Source organism: Lepisma saccharinum, chromosome 11 (assembly GCF_977018435.1).
Source record: "Lepisma saccharinum chromosome 11, izLepSacc3.1, whole genome shotgun sequence".
Lineage (NCBI taxonomy): Eukaryota > Metazoa > Arthropoda > Insecta > Zygentoma > Lepismatidae > Lepisma > Lepisma saccharinum.
This window is the reverse complement of record NC_139239.1, coordinates 25,706,557-25,725,555: the sequence shown is the minus strand read 5'-3', so window position 1 is coordinate 25,725,555 and position 18,999 is coordinate 25,706,557. Positions and strand designations below refer to the sequence as shown.

The window sequence follows — 18,999 nt, the reverse complement described above, 5'->3', positions numbered from 1 at the left end:
CTTGCTATGTTTGATTGCAACTCACATAGCAAATATCTGTATGAGTTCAGAGATAGGCAGTCTTCCTTATCCGATTTTTCCATATTCTGTTCCTCTAATATTTCATATTCCTCATTTCTTCTTTTAGAGTTTCCCACATCTGGACTGTCCCTCATCCTCTTATTCCTCTCCTCTACATCCATTTCTACAACTGACCTTGACACAGGACTTCATTATTACATACATCTAAAGTTCTTAATATTATCAGTCCGTCCTCCAACCTCTAATAGCTTAAAATCACTCTCCGGAATCTCTTTCACACTTGGACAACCGTGTTAAAATCCCAACAGACCGCTACTCAACCCCCAGGCTGCCAACCTGGATCTGTCTGACCACTCTCTCTCACGGATACTGCAGCAACCTTATGTGTGGTTTCTTCAATTATATGTCGAGGTTGCATTTTGGAATCTCAACTTTCTAGCTTCTTCCCACACAATTTGAGAGGGTCAGAATGGGCATCGGGTCTGATGTACCCAAGTTTCATTGTTCCACAAATTTCTGTCAATTTTTATCTCAATAGATTTTCCCTGTTATTTTTCCAAATTTGTACATTTGGTGGCCATTTTGCCAATATGGCAGGTAAAGCTCTAGTCGAATTTTCGACGATTTTTAGTAAGTTGTTTAGAGCATCATTCTACACATTTCTGACCTTTTATATTTTTGTTGTTGTTGTTGTTGTTGTTGTTGTTGTTGTTGTTAAATAACACAATGGCACAACAGCTCGTGAGGTCCAGGGTCTACCTACCAACTGTCGACCTCACTCCCACATACCTCAGCAGAAGTGGAAAATCATCCAACCAGTCACAGGGTGACATGTGGTTAGTACGACAAACCCTCAGTTGTCGTTGTAGCTTTCCATGACTGGGTTTTGCTACTCATTCATAGCTCCCCAATTTCCTCAGGATGGTGGGTGCCCACCAGTCTCATACACAAGCCAAAATTTCTGGAGAAAAAGTTGTTATGCTTCCCTCCAGGAGACTTGAGCCTGCACGTCCCATACCTCGAACCCAATTCCTGATGTCTAAGATCGCATTGTGCAGGAGAATGTTTTCCGTTACTTGTCAAAATTCTGTCTAATTTTGCTGCATTAATTCCAAGGGAAGTTTTCAAATTTCTTTCTACCAATCGTCTCCACATACTCTTCCTGCTGTATACTTAGTCAACCTCTCCCTCTCTTGCCTTCAGGCCTGGCCTGTAGGACCTGTTTAGGCGTAAGATGTTCCTCCATTGTAATAACATGTCCAAACCATTACAATATCTTCCTTTTTTACATACCAATTGATAGTTTTTGTTCTGTAACTGATCTCTAATAGTGGCGTTTCTGATGTGCCTCTTCTCGTCTTTCCTACTGATCATCATAGGAACCTCATCTTTGCAGTTTTATGTTCTTGGAGCAGTGTGAAACTCTCTATTTCATAGATTGTCAAACCCCGAAGCCACGGAGCTATTGACTTATAATAATTTGTTGGTTCATAAAAACTCAAGATTTAATAATTATATTTTCAAAGTCATTAACATTAGAGAATCTTTACATCTTCATATTTACTATTCTCGGAGATACGGACAAATCATTTTAGATTGATTGTTGTCCCTCATGTTCAGACAGGTCGATCAAAGTTTACATTGCCTAAAGCTACTATTTGGTAGGTCTATTAATTGACGGAAATTTATCTCTTTATAGCTCTGGTAGTTTTCGAGGTACCCTTATGTGACTCAGACATGACAGACACATCCGGTAGCTTTCAGATTGAAATGACATTTGACACTTGTTGCTTAGGAAGAAGCCAATCAACAGCAACATTTCACACTGTAGTGGCACAGCAAGCCCCACAAGCCTGGGTTCAATTGGTCAGATCCTCAAGTGACACATGTCTCTTGTCACTTCGGTGTGAAATCTCCCTAAGTGTCCATTTTTCAACTTTGCTGATCAGTTCCCTAATATATGTTGTTTTTAATGAATGAATGAGTTAACATTTTTGGGAGTGTAGCACGTGTGACCATTTTGCTTCCTTCAAAGTATAGGAGGAAAACATTCTCTTATCTAAAACCCTTACCTTAATGTTATAAAAGGGGTGTAAAGAGTGCAAGGTTGTAAACAGACATGTACAGGAGAAGCACAACACATTAGAATGGTAAGGTTAGTGTAAAAACTTCCTCACAACAGTGTAAGAGACCCGTAAGCAGATGATCATCAGTGTCAAAGTTTAGTTTTGCATGAAAACGAGAATTATTCTAGTGTATTGGAGGATTATTAAAAATATTGCTTCCATGAAATACAGCCGACATCTCACTAGAACATCCCCGATAGAAGTGAGGTGTCATTGTGGCAGATGATTTCACTAGTAGGATTGGGGGAGTGCACCCTTGATCGTCTGCTCAGACGAACCTGTTGCTGCAGACTCAATCATGGTACTCTATGTAATTGGCACCACATATTGTTTTTCTGCAGATTCACAATCACAGAAATCAATCTCACGTGCTTCATTTTGCACAGTGGCTAGTTTCCTCCTTACACCTGCCATAACTCCTAGAACATCATGAAAACTAACATACAAATCAACTCCCACACACTTCCACAAGGACACACTGACCGCAGCGAAAGATTTCTGCTACACCTAGAATCTGCAAATGGATGGTCATCCTCTTTCCCCCTGCACCCTGCCTTCCTCCCGCATTTGAGGATCTTCTCGTAGGCTGACTACTGTATTCAGTGGGATATCTGTCACCTATGGTGAAGGTGGGCATGAAGCTCTACATTGCTATAACTCACAATTGAAATTTTGGCGATCACTGTTCTATTCTATAGAGTAGTGATGAATATAGATTGTATTTTTGTGTGATCATTGGTGCAAAGAATTACTTTTGTGTCATTAATAAGGCTCAGAAGTTGATGACAAATCATTTTTTTTCTCAGCCTTGAGAAGAATGCTTAACCTTGATATCAGTCTGTTTCCCTTCGGTTAAAACCAGAATACATCATTTATATTTTTCACTTTTTTTTTTGCATTTTTTTGCTTCTTAGGTCATTCTTCAGTATTTTTTGTAGTTTTTATTGCATTTTTCATCATTTTTAAGGCCTTTTTTCTTCTACTTCCTTGTTGTTTCTTGAATTTTAAATGCATTTGCTAGCATAACTTACACATTTAAATTTCCTGGCATGGTCCTTTTAGCAACTTTGCCATAAATTGAAAATATGGTCAATGGAAATGTACAATATTATTTTAACTGAAATGTTTGGCAATGCATTAAATTATTTATTGTGGTAAATTTATTTTTCCTCCATCAAACTTAAAGTACTTTGTGTGAAGCCTACTTTGAGGTTTCCTTGGTGACCTCTATTATCGCTTTAATCTGTGGTTTTAGATAATCTGATGTAAGCAAAACACAACCATACTTTCAAATGCTCGCCAACTACTGTATTGTGGAAGATCCTACATTTGCACTTAATTGCTTTTATCCCTTTGTTTCAGTAGTTTAAACCACCAAAGAATGGGTTTTATTGAATTTTCAACTACTCTTGTAATTTGAGAAAAATCAAGCTTTCATTTTCAGGGTGAAAATTATTTTAGGTAATTTTTTTAAGAATTTTAAGGTCATTCTATGATATTTTTTAGGTCATCAACTTCCGAGCACTTAAGTTCCCTTTTATTTTTGGTTTCATGTGAGTATGCTGTTCATCAAATAAAAACTGAAATAATTCCTGTATTCCAGCTCAGCAAATGCCAAGAAGTGGGAAGTGGAATTAGCCACATTGAAAAATAATAATGTTCGTCTCACAAGTGCTCTGCAAGAAAGTACTGCCAATGTAGAAGAGTGGAAGCGACAGTTACAGTCATATAAAGAAGAAAATCAGAGGATGAAAACAAAATATATAGAGCTAGAGGCTGCCAAAGGTAAATTGCAAAATTTTGAATATGTAATTGATGTAGTTTATGTGGCCATGTCTCCAACAGGTTTTGTTTTTAGCTTGATAAACTGAGTATCGTCAGTAGTTGCAGTATAGAGGGACTACAAATAAACAAATCTTCAGCCAGAAGCCTTCCTGCATCTTCCCCTCCAGTTGTTCAGCTCAGACCACAAGGAAACCTGCTTCACTCCCCTCCCCTACACACGTGAGAAGGATGTACACATAGGCTTGCGCAGCCCCTCTGATTAGGGGGGGGGGCAAAAGCCTTGCTGAAAGTTCAGTTGAGAAAGGAAAACCTAATTTTATCTCACTGTTTTAGTTTTATTGCATTGATGTGTGTGTGTGTGTGTATATATATATATATAATATATGCACTCCCCCCCCACACATATACATAATCAATTCATATGCCCCATAACAAACCAACAGCAAAAATGATATAAATTGTCTCTCCAATGGTCACACTCCTTTTCCTCCAAACAATTGTTCATGCTTTAAGAGAAAACCGTTTAGTTGTTCTTGCTTCTCTCCCTGGTAATTTACAATAGAAAACAAAGAAATTGCGAGAGAAGCGAGCAAGGAAATTTTCAGATCCAGTTTTTTGCAAATTGAAAACAATATTGATTTAACATGGCACAAGAATTTTCATGGAGCGCCATGGCATTCTCTTTTACATTTTTTTTTTTCATTTAGACCCTTCAGCATCCAGGACAAACTCCTGCCAACCCCTAGCTATTACGGCTCTGAACTTGACAAGACTGCAATAAAAGCAGATATTGCTAGCGAAGCGAGCAAGAAAATTTTTTGAAATGAATTTATATTTGTATAAAATTTTAAATTTAGGGGCAATTGCAGATCTATGCCCCCCCTTCCCTTTGCAGGTGCTCTTGTCCGTCTGGAAGAAATAATGCAACAAAGATGTGAAAACTAATTCCATCTTCAGTATCCTTTTGTCCTGCTACTCTTAGATTCAGCTAGTCTTGCTTTCCTTTACTTCCATGTTTGCCACCCTAAAATTGATTTTCATCCAAGGTTGAGGGGCAATGCCCCCTGCCCCCCTATGGTTGCTACACTGTACCCCTTCCCCCGTAGTTGCTCTTAACTTTCATCAGCTTGAAAGTACTTCATTTTCTTTAAGAGTATCATATCGTTTAATAACGGCGATAAGATTCCTCTATCTTAAATTTCTAGGTGAAAATATAATATAGGGGCATGGACGTCTGGAAGGGGGGCAAGGATGGCCACATCTCCCTCTTAGAAAACGAATGTCAACCTAAAAGTACATTTTCACACGTATAATTTGATTTCAGATTTTCATTAATTATTATAATGGGGATGCAGGAATGCAATAATTTCAAATTCAAGAGGTGTTTTTTGAGGGGCAACACTATTATCGTGGTAATTTGACCCATGGAAAAATACCTTGCTTGTCCCTCCATGGAAAAAAATCTGCGGACGTCCCCTCCCCTCCCCCTGTGCACACGCGTATGGATGCACACAACATGCAGTTCTGCGCAGGTTCTTAGCTTGTGGTCCCACCATAGAAATTGTATATTCAATTCTCTAGGAGAAGAAGACCTGAGTTCAGTCCCTGCTAAAGGCACTTTGCACAGTGCTTCAAATCTCACCTTGAACTGTGATCAAGGTTCACTCATTACCCTCCACCCTTTGTCCTGTCAGAATCAATTGAAAAGATTGTTTGACAGGTGTACAACGATAAAAAGCCTGTTTCATATTATTCAATTTTTTATATCTTATCTGAGCATTGGTGACGTATTTGATTCAGTTCGTACAGGGCCTCAATTTTCCTAACAGCAGCCCTGTCTTTGATTGTTTTTATTTGTTCAAGTTCATGGCCTTTATAAATTGGTAGGTTGTGGCACTGTGCTGCCACACAACGCACGCATAAGTTAACATTGTTCTTAGTAGAACATTAAACATCGTTAGTCTATTTTTGGTTCTAAGTGCCATGCTTTTCCATATTGGATATAATTGTCCTCGACGTGTTTCCTTTGTGCACTAGGTTCTTGAGATGTTCTTTAAATGTGAGACCCTCATCGAGTAGTATACCCAGGTAGGTTGCCTTTGAAATCTGAGGGATGTCATTTCCCCATTCGGATGTTTAGTGGATAACATCTTCTCTTTTTTGTGAATAATACACATAATATTCATTTTTGAATTTCCAATACAACAGCAGATCCTGATTCAGCAATGTAATTTTTTGTGAATAATACAGACACGCTTTTATATGCATTTACTCTTGTTCTCCATTTTTTTGTCCAATCTTGATATTATTAGATGACGTTTCATTTTAAGGGAGGACATGCGGAGATTTGTGCTACTTGTGAAAATAGCAGTATCATCTGCATGTAATGCAGCATCCCTACTTATTGGCATCTCGGGCATGTACAGCGCATACAATGCAGTTATGTCCTTCGCTGTTGATTTGCAATTGTTGAATGTAGCTATAAGATTGATTGATGTGGTGTTTTAAGTCCACTTTATGCACAGTAGCTATAAGAGTTCTGCCATTCCAAAATGAGTCTAGTAGTTGTATTAGATATGTAGGAAAATTTAAATGATGTGGTTTGTATAATAGGCCTTCAGTCCATACCTTATCAAAGGCTTTTTCTAGGGATGTGACGAAGCTGAAAATTGACCAATGCCGATGTACTCACCGATAATTTTTGGAATCGATACCGATTCCGATATACAAGATTATTAAACAGAAATGGGATGTTATTTTCAGCATGACAAAAATAAATTTGCTATGTACATTTCTATTGCATATCATATGTATATACAACCTCTGACAATAAAGTTCGGTGAATGATCCTGAATATCGAAAGTAGACGAATTCTTAATGAAACCTATCTTGCTGTCCTTCGAAGTAGTCCCCTCCCATGCCTATGCACCGTTGAGATCGGCTGTGCATGTCCTGGAAACTTTTAGAAAAGTCTTCTGTCGGGATGGTGTTCAAGACCCTCGTCACGTTCCGTTGGATGTCCGGAATATCCTCAAATCTCTGACCTTTCAAAGCGATTTTGAGGCGTGGGAAGAGAAAGAAATCTGGAGGATTCAGATCCAAATTTCTTGCAATGCATTGCTACAGAGGATGAGAGCTGGTGTGTGAAGTACAACCCTGAAACGAAATGCCAAAGCATGGAATGGCATTCTTCTGCATCACCCTGTCGGAAGAAGGTCAAGGCGTAAAAAATCACGCATCAAGATGATGCTTATCACTTTCTTTGACAGTAATGGCATGATCCACAAGGAATTCCTGCCGGAGGGAACAACAATTTTTCTGCCTTGGCCTTCTTCTGACGGGGTGATGCAGGAGAACGCCATTCCATGCTTTGGCATTTTGTTTCAGGGTCGTACCTCACACACCAGCTCTCATCCTCTGTAGCAATGCATTGCAAGAAATTTGGATCTGAATCCTCCAGATTTCTTTCTCTTCCCACGCCTCAAAATCGCTTTGAAAGGTCAGAGATTTGAGGATATTCCGGACATCAACGGAACGTGACGAGGGTCTTGAACACCATCCCGAAAGAAGACTTTTCTAAAAGTTTCCAGAACATGTACAGCCGTTCTCAACGGTGCATAGCCATGGGAGGGGACTACTTCGAAAGACAGTAAGGTAGGTTTCATTAAGAATTCATCTACTTTCGATATTCAGGATCATTCACTGAACTTTATTGTCAGAGGTTGTACATATATATTCTCAAAAGATGCGAATGTACATTTTCATCTACAAAATGTTATGTGAACCTTTAAGAAGAACATGGATTCTCAAGAGATTTAACATTAGTACACAAGCAGTTCTTTGAAATGCAAAATGAATTCCTGTTCTGCCAGATTCAACTTCAGAAACATGAGATTTGGAAGCACTTCAGGAAGTAACCTACTTCTTCTCTTATCGCAAATCTGTTCAGCAACACTGAACACTCAGTCACTGAATACTGATGCAGCAGGTATACCCAAGTATTTTCTCAGGACTTGCTTCAAGTTTGAATATTCATTTTTGAATTTCCAATACAACAGCAGATCCTGGTTCAGCAATGTACTGATTTATTTCTGATTTATATTTAGGTGATCCTCTGAATGAGAGTTTGCAATAATTTTATTACAAAAACTCTACAATAATGACGAATCATAACCAAATTTTCAATAAATCTTACAAACCTAGAATATAAAACTTATTAGAAGGTAAAAACTCTAGTATAATCTGTACCGGTTTAAATATCTGATTTTTGCCGATACCGATGCGTCAATTTCTGCCGATTTTCATACATCTGTAATCAGCTTCGGCACATCCCTAGCTTTTTCTAAATCTATTAAAACTGCTACTGTGTACTCTTTTCGGTTGTAGTTTGTTGTTATGTGATCTATCACTCTCATTAATTGCGTTGTTGTGCTGTGTTTCTGCTTGAAACCATGCTGGAAGGTGGGCAGTAAATCATTTTCTAATGTTGTTGTCTTCATACGTTGAGTTATGATTTTTTCAAATAATTTGCTGATGTGGCTTAGGAGACTGATTGGCCTATAGTTGATGGGAAAAGAGGACTTTTGTATATGTGCTGCCTACTAACTTGATATATTTTTCTAGCCCATCGTTTGATGTTCAAAAGTAGTAGAAGATTCCGACTTATTGTGTGATCGTTGATATTTTTAACTTTAATTTTGGTTGATTTCTTTTTTGTTTCCTGAATATTTATTGCTAATCTATGAACTGCTCTTTCTATTTCTTCTGTGCTATGTATTCTGTCCCTCAAGTCTCTTAATTTTCTTAATTTGTTCAGGTTTACCTTATATTGCTCCCAGTTTGTTTCTGCAACTTTGAATGGCAGTGGAGTTTTTACTAATAGGTTGTGCGATATGGTGAAGAATATAGGATCGTGGTCAGACTGCAATGCATTAACGGTAAATGGTTCCATTATCAAATTGATGTTTTTTGTTAACACAACATCTAATACATAAGGTAAACCTTCGTTTTGGGATAGTGAGTGGGTTCCTCTGGTGCACTTATGTGGATCCCTTAGCTTCTGAATATATATTGAGTTTTACTCCTGCATTATTTCCATGTCTGGAATTCCAGCTTTTGTGTTTGGAGTTTAAGTCACCCGCTATAAGAACTTGGTTCCCCAGTGCAAGAATTGCATCATAGTCTTGTTGATGTGGGCAGGTGGCAGTTTGTATCCCGCGACCACTATTAATTCTGAAGTTGGTGCGAATAATTTAACGGCTATTGCCTCCAGATGTATTAAATTTTCAGTAGGTACTTCCTGTGAAGGTGTCATTTTTTTATTAAAACCAGTATGCCTCCTAGTTGTCTGTTGATTCGATCATCTCTGTACATTGTGTAATTTGGTATGCGAAAATCTTGCCTTGGCTTTAAGTGTGTTTCCATTTTCAATGCAACATCGATGTGTTTTTCTATTAGGAATTTCTTTAATAGAAAGAGTTGTTGATACAAGCCATTTACATTCCATGCGGTTATCTTTATGTCTTGCTTTAATATTGTATTTTTATTTGAAACTGCCATCAATAAAGATGTCTAGCAGTGTTTGACATATAATACTGATTCTCGATGTTGAATCTGGTGCATCTTTTAACTTTTTCTTCCTTTGCTAGTTGTGGCTTGAATCTTTTGTATAAATCCCCTTTAATATATTTGAAGAGATTCTTCAGATCTTCTGCGAAACTACTTTCTTTGTTGTTTTTTCTTCAGCGAGTTTCTTTGCATGTGTTTTTTCTTTCTCTCTTTACTTGAATGGCTCCTGATTCATCTTTGCTGTTGATTCCTTGAATTGTATTGTGTCAGGCTTTAGGGCTTCTTCATTCCTTGGTTTCGGTTGTTGAGAAGTTGTTGGCCTTGTGGTGTTTTGTCTGGAACATTTCAAAGCTTGAATGACCTCGCATCCCTGATAACTAGCCGGGTGTTTCTTCTGGCAGTTGGCAGACTTTGCTTCATATCTATCTTGCTTATAAAGGCAATCAGCAGAGAGGTGAGCTCCTGCACATTTCACGCATCAAGCTTTGACCTTGCAATGGTCTGAGCTAGGGATGTGACGAAGCTGAAAATTTACCGATGCCGATGTACTCACCGATAATTTTTGGAACCGATACCGATATTTAACCCATTCCGATACATAAGATTATTAAACAGAAATGGGATGTTATTTTCAGCATGACAAAAATAAATTTGCTATGTACATTTCTATTGCATATGTATATACGTATATATTCTCAAGAGATGCAAATGTACATTTGCATCTACAAAATGTTATGTGAACCTTTAAGAAGAACATGGATTCTCAAAGAGATTAAACATTAGTAAACAAGCAGTTCTATGAAATGCAAAATGAATTCCTGTTCTGCCAGATTCAACTTCAGAAACACGAGATTTGGAAGCACTTCAGGAAGTAACCTACTTCTTCTCTTATCTCAAATCTGTTCAGCAACACTGAACACTCAATCACTGAATACTGATGCACCAGGTATGCCCAAGTATTTTCTCAGGACTTGCTTGAGGTTTGAATATTCATTTTTGAATTTCCAATACAACAGCAGATCCTGGTTCAGCAATGCACTGTTTTATTTCCGATTTATAGTTAGGTTGATCCTCTGAATGAGTTTGCAATAATTTTATTACAAAAACTCTACAATAATGACGAATCATAACCAAATTTTCAATAAATCTTACAAAACTAGAATATAAAACTTATTAGAAGGTAAAAACTGTAGTATAATCTGTACCGGTTTAAATATCGGATTTTTGCCGATTCTGATACCGATGCCAATGTGTCAATTTCGGCCGATTTTCATACATCTGTAATCGGCTTCGGCACATCCCAAGTCTGAGCTATGTCCCAGCCGTTGACATCTGTAACATTGTAATATGTTTCTGATCGATATGGTTCAATCATTACACTATACACGGTGCACATACACTCTATAGTCTTCCAATTCCCTTCGCTGATCTGCTGATTGATATGAGGAACAGAGGAATTGGTACCTTCTGGTTGTTTTCATCCATCTTGCTCATCACTGCAACATGTTGCACTACGAGCACCTGTTTTGTCAGATCATATTTGATATCATCTATGTTTGCGTCCACAGGTAGTCCTCGGGCAACTACTTTATATGGCCTTCCTTGCTTGGGCACAGCTAGGGCAATCTCAATGTTGTGAGCATCACAGTAAAGTTGTACACGTTGAAAGTCTTCTTGCTTTTTACACTGTACAGTTATGCACTTGAGATTTTGTTTACAATGTAATATCATTTTAATATGACAATAATCGTAGACACATATATGTAAAATATCCATCCTGGCTGTTTTAGCCCACAATCATCTGTATCATTTTCATATATCACTGCATTGGTAACATAGACTAAATTACATTTTAACATGGAGATAATGACTATGCTTACTTAAGTTTCAATTTCACTATGTTTGTCTTTCACCTTAAGATCCATATTTGAGGGCCCACTACCACAGACAAATTAAGGTTATTCGTGTACTACTGGGATTTGAGTGTATACTGCTCGTTTTGCCTGTTCAAGCATTATTCACTTGAGCGAAGAAACTCTTAATTCCGTACACTATCTAGCGTTGTCTGTGCAAACTATTTGGCGCTCAAGGGAAATGCTCTTCCTGCAGCACTCTAGTATGTAGCATACGAAAAATTTTGAATAACTGATTTTTTTTCTGTCTGTGTAATTCAAGTGTGATTTTGTAATAAAGAAATACTTGTGAATTCAATTTTGGAATATAATCTTCTTCCATGCTGAACTTTCCAGTCTAATTGTCCTTTCAATTTTACAGATACTGTATAATTATTATTTGTAATGAAATACAAAGTTTGGTGGTTTGCTTATAGAGTTATATTTGATGATTTTTTTGTGACTTAACATGTTAATATAATTTTATAAGCTGTCAACTAGAAGGGCAGAGTTGGTAGTTGACTTCATAAGATTTTTACAGTTGTGACCAACGGGGTGAAACTTAATGATGTATTCTGTTCCCTTCATCTGCACTGGCCACGCTAGTGACATCTACAAAAGAGTTGGGACTTTCTGGTTGTTTTCATCCAGCCAAAAAGGCTTGCTATTTGCATTCTGTTTCAATTTTTGAAACTAGATGGCAGGGCATAGGCTACGGGCAGTGGTGCCAACCATAACATACAATACAATTCCTGACCCTAGTTAAATGGAACGTTTTTAGAACAGGAAAGCTTTCACAGAAGGTTTCCAGAAATTATCATCATTATCAATGTGTCTTTTCCTCTCCTGTGCAACAAAGTGTCTCATGAGTTCCGAGTTTAAATCCACTTTATGCACAGATAGGCTAATCGGGTCTGGCCTTGTAGGACCAGTATGTGCTCGAAGTGGACATCGATGTGTGTGTGTGGGGCAGGGGGGGGGGGGGCTTGCTAGGAATATTTACGCAAAGCATCCCCCACCTGCCACTATTTTAAAACATAGGAACATCCCACAGTTAGCCTGTAGGCTTGAGCAGACACCCACAGCGTAAGTGGAAAATGTTAGCTGGGGATGTTTGTTTGAGCCTTGGAGTTAGTTGGGGTTTAATATGGTGACAAGGAGACAATTGGGGGAGGGGGATAGAATTTCAGCGAAAGATGCAGGCTGGACCAGGACTCGAACCTGGGTCTCTGGCATACCTACCAACCGGCCTGGCTTTGTCAGATTTTTCGTTGCCCCTGGCTCGCCACACTTTTGTGTGTGCCAAATCTTAATGAACTGGGGGATGTTTTACGAAAATTTTGTTAGCCGGGGGATATCATTCCCTCGCATCCCCCTTCACTTAGAGCAATGTCCCCCATCTAAAAATGTACACATTTTGTGCTTCCAAGGGGTATCGAACCAGACACACCTTCATTACATTACCACTACGCCATCGGAGAGGCGCATCATTCCAATCGTTGGTATTTGCTGATTGTACATAATATAAAGCTTACATTACGTAGCACTTTACATAGATATTTATTTTCATAACACATTTACCATCCAGTGCTCAGCTCATTTTCTGTGGGGAGAGTTGGCAAAACTGGGCCAATGCACAGGTTTGAATTTGAAATGACCATTCCGGGCTCAGTCAGTTCGTCAAGGATGGCAATACATCTTACACGGAGGCTGCTTTGTCTTGGGACTTGTAAGCAACTGTAATGGGTGGGTGCTGTTTAGTACACACTTATCGTAATCTACACCTGCAAAAGAAGTTTATTCTCTTATGCTTGCACTGAAGGGAAGATCATAGTCACACTAGGTTATTTAAAAGCTGTATAGCTTTACCTCGCTCCACCCGTTCCTCCACCCCCACCCTCCTCTGACCTCTGTGCCCTGCCATCTAACGTGAACGTTGAGAAACAACTAGTTCCATGAAATATTTGCTAGATGTCACCAGTGACGTCATGGAGTGATGAAAGCCACAGAATTTAACAGAGTTGACATGTCTCCTTTAGTGTTTTGTCTATGGTTGTGACTAAAGTATGGATCTTGTTGTTAAAATTTTGAACTTTTAAAGAAGTTTGAAAACAAATGTGGAATATATTGTGTATTGAGCAGAAAGTTATGCTACTAAATTAAAATGCAAACATTTGACACAAGTAACAGCAATTTGTGGATGGGAGGATATCATACAGATCTGTACTAATAGAAAGTAATGCTTGTGACATATTAATAAGCATAAATGAGATAATTTAGTCTGGATAACCCTTCAAAGCCCTGATGAAATTGTAACAGGTTCGAAAATATTTTCATCCATGTGTGTTAAGATATTTAACCATAATGTATGAAAGTTTGATATTTTGGAAATTTTTATTAATCAAGTAGTACGTAAATGAGCAATAATAGTCAAATGCATATATTTAAATGAACTTCATAATTTGGTAATGCTCTCAATGTACATTTCACGATGCATTATATGTCCAGCCTTAGCAACACTTGTTATAGTTTTCTAGGATTGTGCAATTAGTACAGTACTGGCAATATAAATTTTATAGTAACTCATGCTTCTGAGATTTATTTCGTAGTTTCTCTTTTAGGAAGTCAAGATGCTGCTGCGGAAATACGCAAAGAACTGCAGTCGCTGAGAACTCGTGTTGAAAGTTTAGAGTTAGAAGTCAAGAACAAAGAGGAAGAAATTAAAAGGTTAAACAAGCAACTTCCTGATCAACAAGGAAGACCTCCGGATGATCGTATTAAGGTAATAGAAATTTTATGTATATGTCGAAATTTACGTTACAGTATTATTCATTATTTATAGATTACCTTATGGTTTGGTACACATGCAGGGTTCTACCAGTCCAAAAAACTGATAATCCTCGAAAAGTCATGGAAATTTACTCTTTTTCTGGAAAAATCAACGTTTTTGCATTATACTTCGGCCACACTAAGAATCGGCCCCCATTCACAGTGCAGAATGGTTATTTGAACAAAATCCTGTTTCCCTGCTTGCTGCTTCAGGGGGGAGGTATTCTAAGGTTGCCCAAAGAGGTGTCAGCAGTAATCTTAATTGGATGTTTCACCATAAGCTCCTTCTTGTGTAAAGAAGGCAACAGCGGGTGACTGCCATAAAAGCATTCTCCGTGCCAACTGTTATCATGGCGGCACTTTAGTGCACTAAAAGTATGTTTTTGAACAAAAGACAAGCAAGCAAGTTTAAATATTGAGGACAAAGTATAATTTAGTTTGATATACCAGTAATTACAGTAGAAATTGTATATTAAATACTCAAGGAAAAGAGGACCTGAGTTCAATCCCTTGTGAAGATGCATTACACAGTGGTTTGGATCCCATCTTAAACTGTAGGTCCATTCCTTATTAGTCTATCTGAGCAAACAGTGGACTTTAAACAAACTTTTTGTAGCATGTCCTTCAAGTTTTACTACAGATGTGAAGAAATATACATTTGTACTTTCTATTACACCAGTAGGTGTAGGTAGCATCAAGAGATGTAATAAACTTTATAAAATCATTTGTTAAAATATCTTTATTATATAACGCAGTGAAGGAGGATTTATGTACCCCTTACTATTTGTAGAAATTATTTTTTTTTACATAATTTGAAGATTGTAATACACCAGGAATTCTTGAATTCCAGTAATTATGCATAAATTGTTGGCACCATGAATTTACATGAATTGTGTGACACAGGCAAGAAAAGTGACTGATATTTAATTCAGAATCTTTTTTTTTCACTTTTCTGGAGGGTCTTTTTATTTCAACTGTTACCCACTTGTTTCGTTGAAGGTTTATATTATTATTTTGAGACATAATCTAGCAAAGTTGTCACTTTACATTAGATGAAACAAGGGAGGGACTGCCATTATTTACTCTTCTCTTAGTGAACGATTTAACAGTTCTTTGATACCTCATTGCTAATTGGTTAATTCTAGATTTCAAGGTGTGGGTGATAACGTTTTGAAAATTTAAAAGTGGTGATCAGCATTAACATGGAGCATTAATTACTATTATTTTGTGTTAATTTCAACATCTCGGATGAAGTGAATGCTTGATTTTTAGATGTCTGTTAGGTACCGATAATTATTCTTGACATCAAAGGGGGAGAGAGTCATCAGTCATGCTTTACTCTTATGTTGATTGACAACTTGATGCTACATGACATTAAAAACTTATTACGTCACGTGCTGGCAACATCCTTGTTAAAAACCACACGAAACAAATAAACATCACTATAAAATACGCTTTAAAAGTCTGTCCAAACTTTTAAAGACACTTTCTAAGTTTTTTTTTCCCGAGGGTTTCCCAGCTGGTTCTTCTTCACTGCCTCTGGATTAGCCCTGATGATAACTCTGGGATGGAGTCAAAAAACTTGGACAGACTTTTGAAGTGTCTTTTATCATGCTGTTTCTTTGTTATATGGTCCTCCTCCGTGGCCGTGCGGTCTAAGGCACCTTGCTTTGGACGGCGGCTGCAGGACAGCATGGGTTCGATCCCAGGTTCAGTCTCCGGGAATTTTCGGCCTGTGTATAGGGCCGGTGGCAACCCACCATCATGATGAAATTGGGGAGCTCCGAGTGAGTGAGCTTAATCCGGTCGTGAAGTCCTACAACGGCTGGGGGTTGGTTGGGCCGACCACCCGTCCCCCTAGTCTGGCTGCAGATCACAACGCCCCCTTGGTTGCCCGCGTGGGAGGGAGGCCAGCAGTCTGTAGGTAAGCCTTGGCCCAATATTGGGCTGTAGCGCTATAGGGTTACTATTTGTTATATGTGGTTTTCTAACAAGAACTTGTTGCTAGTTTTCAATTTTAAAGGGGGGGGGGGAATGATTCACATTCTCACATACTTAGTAAGATTTATAAGTAATTATTCATTAATATTTAATGTAAAATGTTACATAGTAAATGTCTAAATATGCAGCTTCTTTGGCATTGCAATCATCTGGTAATATACATTTATTAAGGAGGTCAGTGAACTATTCAGGTTCTTCAAAGACATTTGGAATTATATTTCAGATTAGTAAAATATTGGTTATTGGTAAATTTTATTTTGATACTCTTATCGGTATTGGCCAAAATTTCATATCATTCTATCTCTAATACAAATCCATTTTTGTTATAACAATTGCTATTTTCCGCTTTGAATATTTGGAAAATTTTATCTTGAAAACCTGGAAGATTACTCGAATGTTATGTGGATCTCATTGAAAGAGGTTGATGGTGTTGAATCAGAATTCCATGCAGTCAAAAAATTATACATGCCTTCTCTACTGCGGAATGCATGTTGCATGCACATTTTTGTGATTATTTTCCATAGATGGCAGTCTTCTGCAGGGAAGAAATAATGGGCCCGTTCCGAAAGTCGCACGAGTTTAACGCGTTAAACGAGTTATGGTAACTGGCCGTTCCATAAGTGCTTCCGTGCGTTTCGTGAGTTTCATTATGCTGTCCCAAAAGTCGCATTCCGTGCGTTTCGTGCAAGAACGAGATTCACCAAACGCACGGGCCAGGATGCTGGTTTGTTCCGTGAAAATCGTCTGCTCCTTGCAGACAAAGCGCGTGCTGATGGATTCAAACTGCACTAGTTCGGAAAATGTATTATAATTTTAACAGATAGCGATATGAAGCAACATGCACAAGATAAGTATGCCTTGACCGTTCTTAGAATGTGATTAAAATGAGTAACAGTGGCCATAATAGAGTTTATTTTTGCCATAAGGACATCCCTTCCGCTGACGGCATGCGGAAACTTTCTCTAAACAAATCGCTGCGCCTGCGCTTTCGCCTAGCGTGTCCCATAAGTCTGTAAAATAACTGGTTTCACCAGATTCACGAGCCCAGTTATTTTCGTTGAATGCGTTCGTTTCGTTAAGACTTTCGGAACGCACCCAATGTTGTAATCTTTTAATGACTATCTAACCCTTTTGAATGCATATTGACTTCAGTAGTTTTGGTTAGGAGACCAAAGTAACTATCATAAATTGTCAGTAACAAGGATTTTTTTTTTTAATTTGATTAAAAATAACTTGCTTGTATGGGTCAACTGTTGTGTTGATTTCTTAAGACTTGTTTTTCATTTGTGGTGGCATCACCAAATAGACCTTTTGTTCACTATGTATGTGGTTTGACTTACTTTTGCTTTTTATTACTCTGTTGGATCTGAAGATACAAATAAGATGTTTGTGAAACTTCACATTTGTGATTACTTGTATTAACCCTACCTCACTGACACCTCATTTGTATGAACTCTTGGGCAAACCATGCAATGGCTCCATCCTCCCATGCTTGTTCCTCATTGAGAATGAATGAAAATAGACCATGCTGTCAGTTCGATTGAGCACATTAATACAGAAGGACATGTGTTCCTGTTGTCAATATTACAAGGGGTTAATATTCATACTTAATAATTATGAACAAATTTCAAAATTTTATTCTCACTAATAATGTATTTTAATTTTTTGTAAATTAAGCTTAACACCTAAAATATGTGTTCTGATTTTCTTTCAATTTTATTTGGTATTAGAACATTTTCCATTCATTTCTTAGATATAATATTACTGTTAGTGCACAAGAATATGAAACAAGAACTTCTATTTTGTTGTGTTTTTAGCTTTTTAGCATATTTTTATCTTTACACTGAAATAAATAAACATAAATTCTTGGTAAAATAAACAAATATAAAAAAAAATAATTAAAAAATGATTTTTAACCCTTAACTGACATGGTAGTACCAAGATAAAAGTCTTGATTTGCAAAGTAATAATGATTTACAATAATAAGATCTCATTAAATTTACCATGTGATACCTACAAGGGTTAGTGATCTAGGGTTAAATTTATGAAACTTACTGTTTTAATCTTGAGCTCAAATTAAGTTATGAGAAGCATGAATTTTTGCAATGAATCACAAACCGGGTGGTTGACTATTGATGTATGAGAAACATATTTCTATATCATCTTCTTGTTACCGTAGTTTAGCATTTTCCACCAGAAACTTGAGCAGTTTAGGAGTAAAACTTGATAACCTACAACAGTATAGAGCCAAGAAAAATGCCGGTGAAAAGATGTGTACTCCATTGTTGCTTTCGGTTGCATATGTTTTTATCAATTAACAGCTGCTGAATAAACATTGTTCACTGTTGTGCAGCAAGAGGAGACTATTCAACAATTGGATCCAATGTTCACTCAATTTCGAACAGTGTGTGGGTTCTCTTCTTTTACTTCTATGCTGCTCATTTCTGTCATGGATTTATTTATTTTTGACTAATGCATGTGAAATAAAACTCTCTTAAGTAGTTTTCATTTACATTATTGTTTTTGTTATAATGTTCTTTCACATTTTTTTCTATCTTATTATTGACACTACAAATCACTTTAGCTCTGTTTGATGAAGCTGCATGTTGTGTTATTATTGGGGAGCTTTCAGACCAAAGTGTCAAGTGACAACAGTTCTTGTTTGTCACTTGTAAATCATCCTACAGAAATAAATGCCATCTTTCTCACCAAGGTGACATGGCAAGCTACACATGTTGCTGATGTGTCACTCAGACTGGGCGATTTTCTCAAGTTGG

At 37.5% G+C, this 18,999-nt stretch overlaps 1 protein-coding gene across 5 annotated transcripts in view; it reads left to right on the top strand.

Annotated features, from left to right (window-relative positions):
* The window catches only part of homer (protein), a 427,795-nt gene that overhangs the window by 398,352 nt on the left and 10,444 nt on the right, over positions 1 to 18,999 (top strand). For 4 of the 5 annotated variants that reach the window (XM_083130836.1, XM_083130833.1, XM_083130834.1 and 1 more), the window contains exons 6-7: positions 3,751 to 3,932; positions 14,002 to 14,174. In XM_083130836.1, the coding sequence (XP_082986962.1) occupies positions 3,751 to 3,932; positions 14,002 to 14,174 (355 nt within the window). The remainder of the gene's footprint in view (positions 1 to 3,750; positions 3,933 to 14,001; positions 14,175 to 18,999) is intronic. The other variant, XM_083130835.1, reaches the window with a different exon arrangement.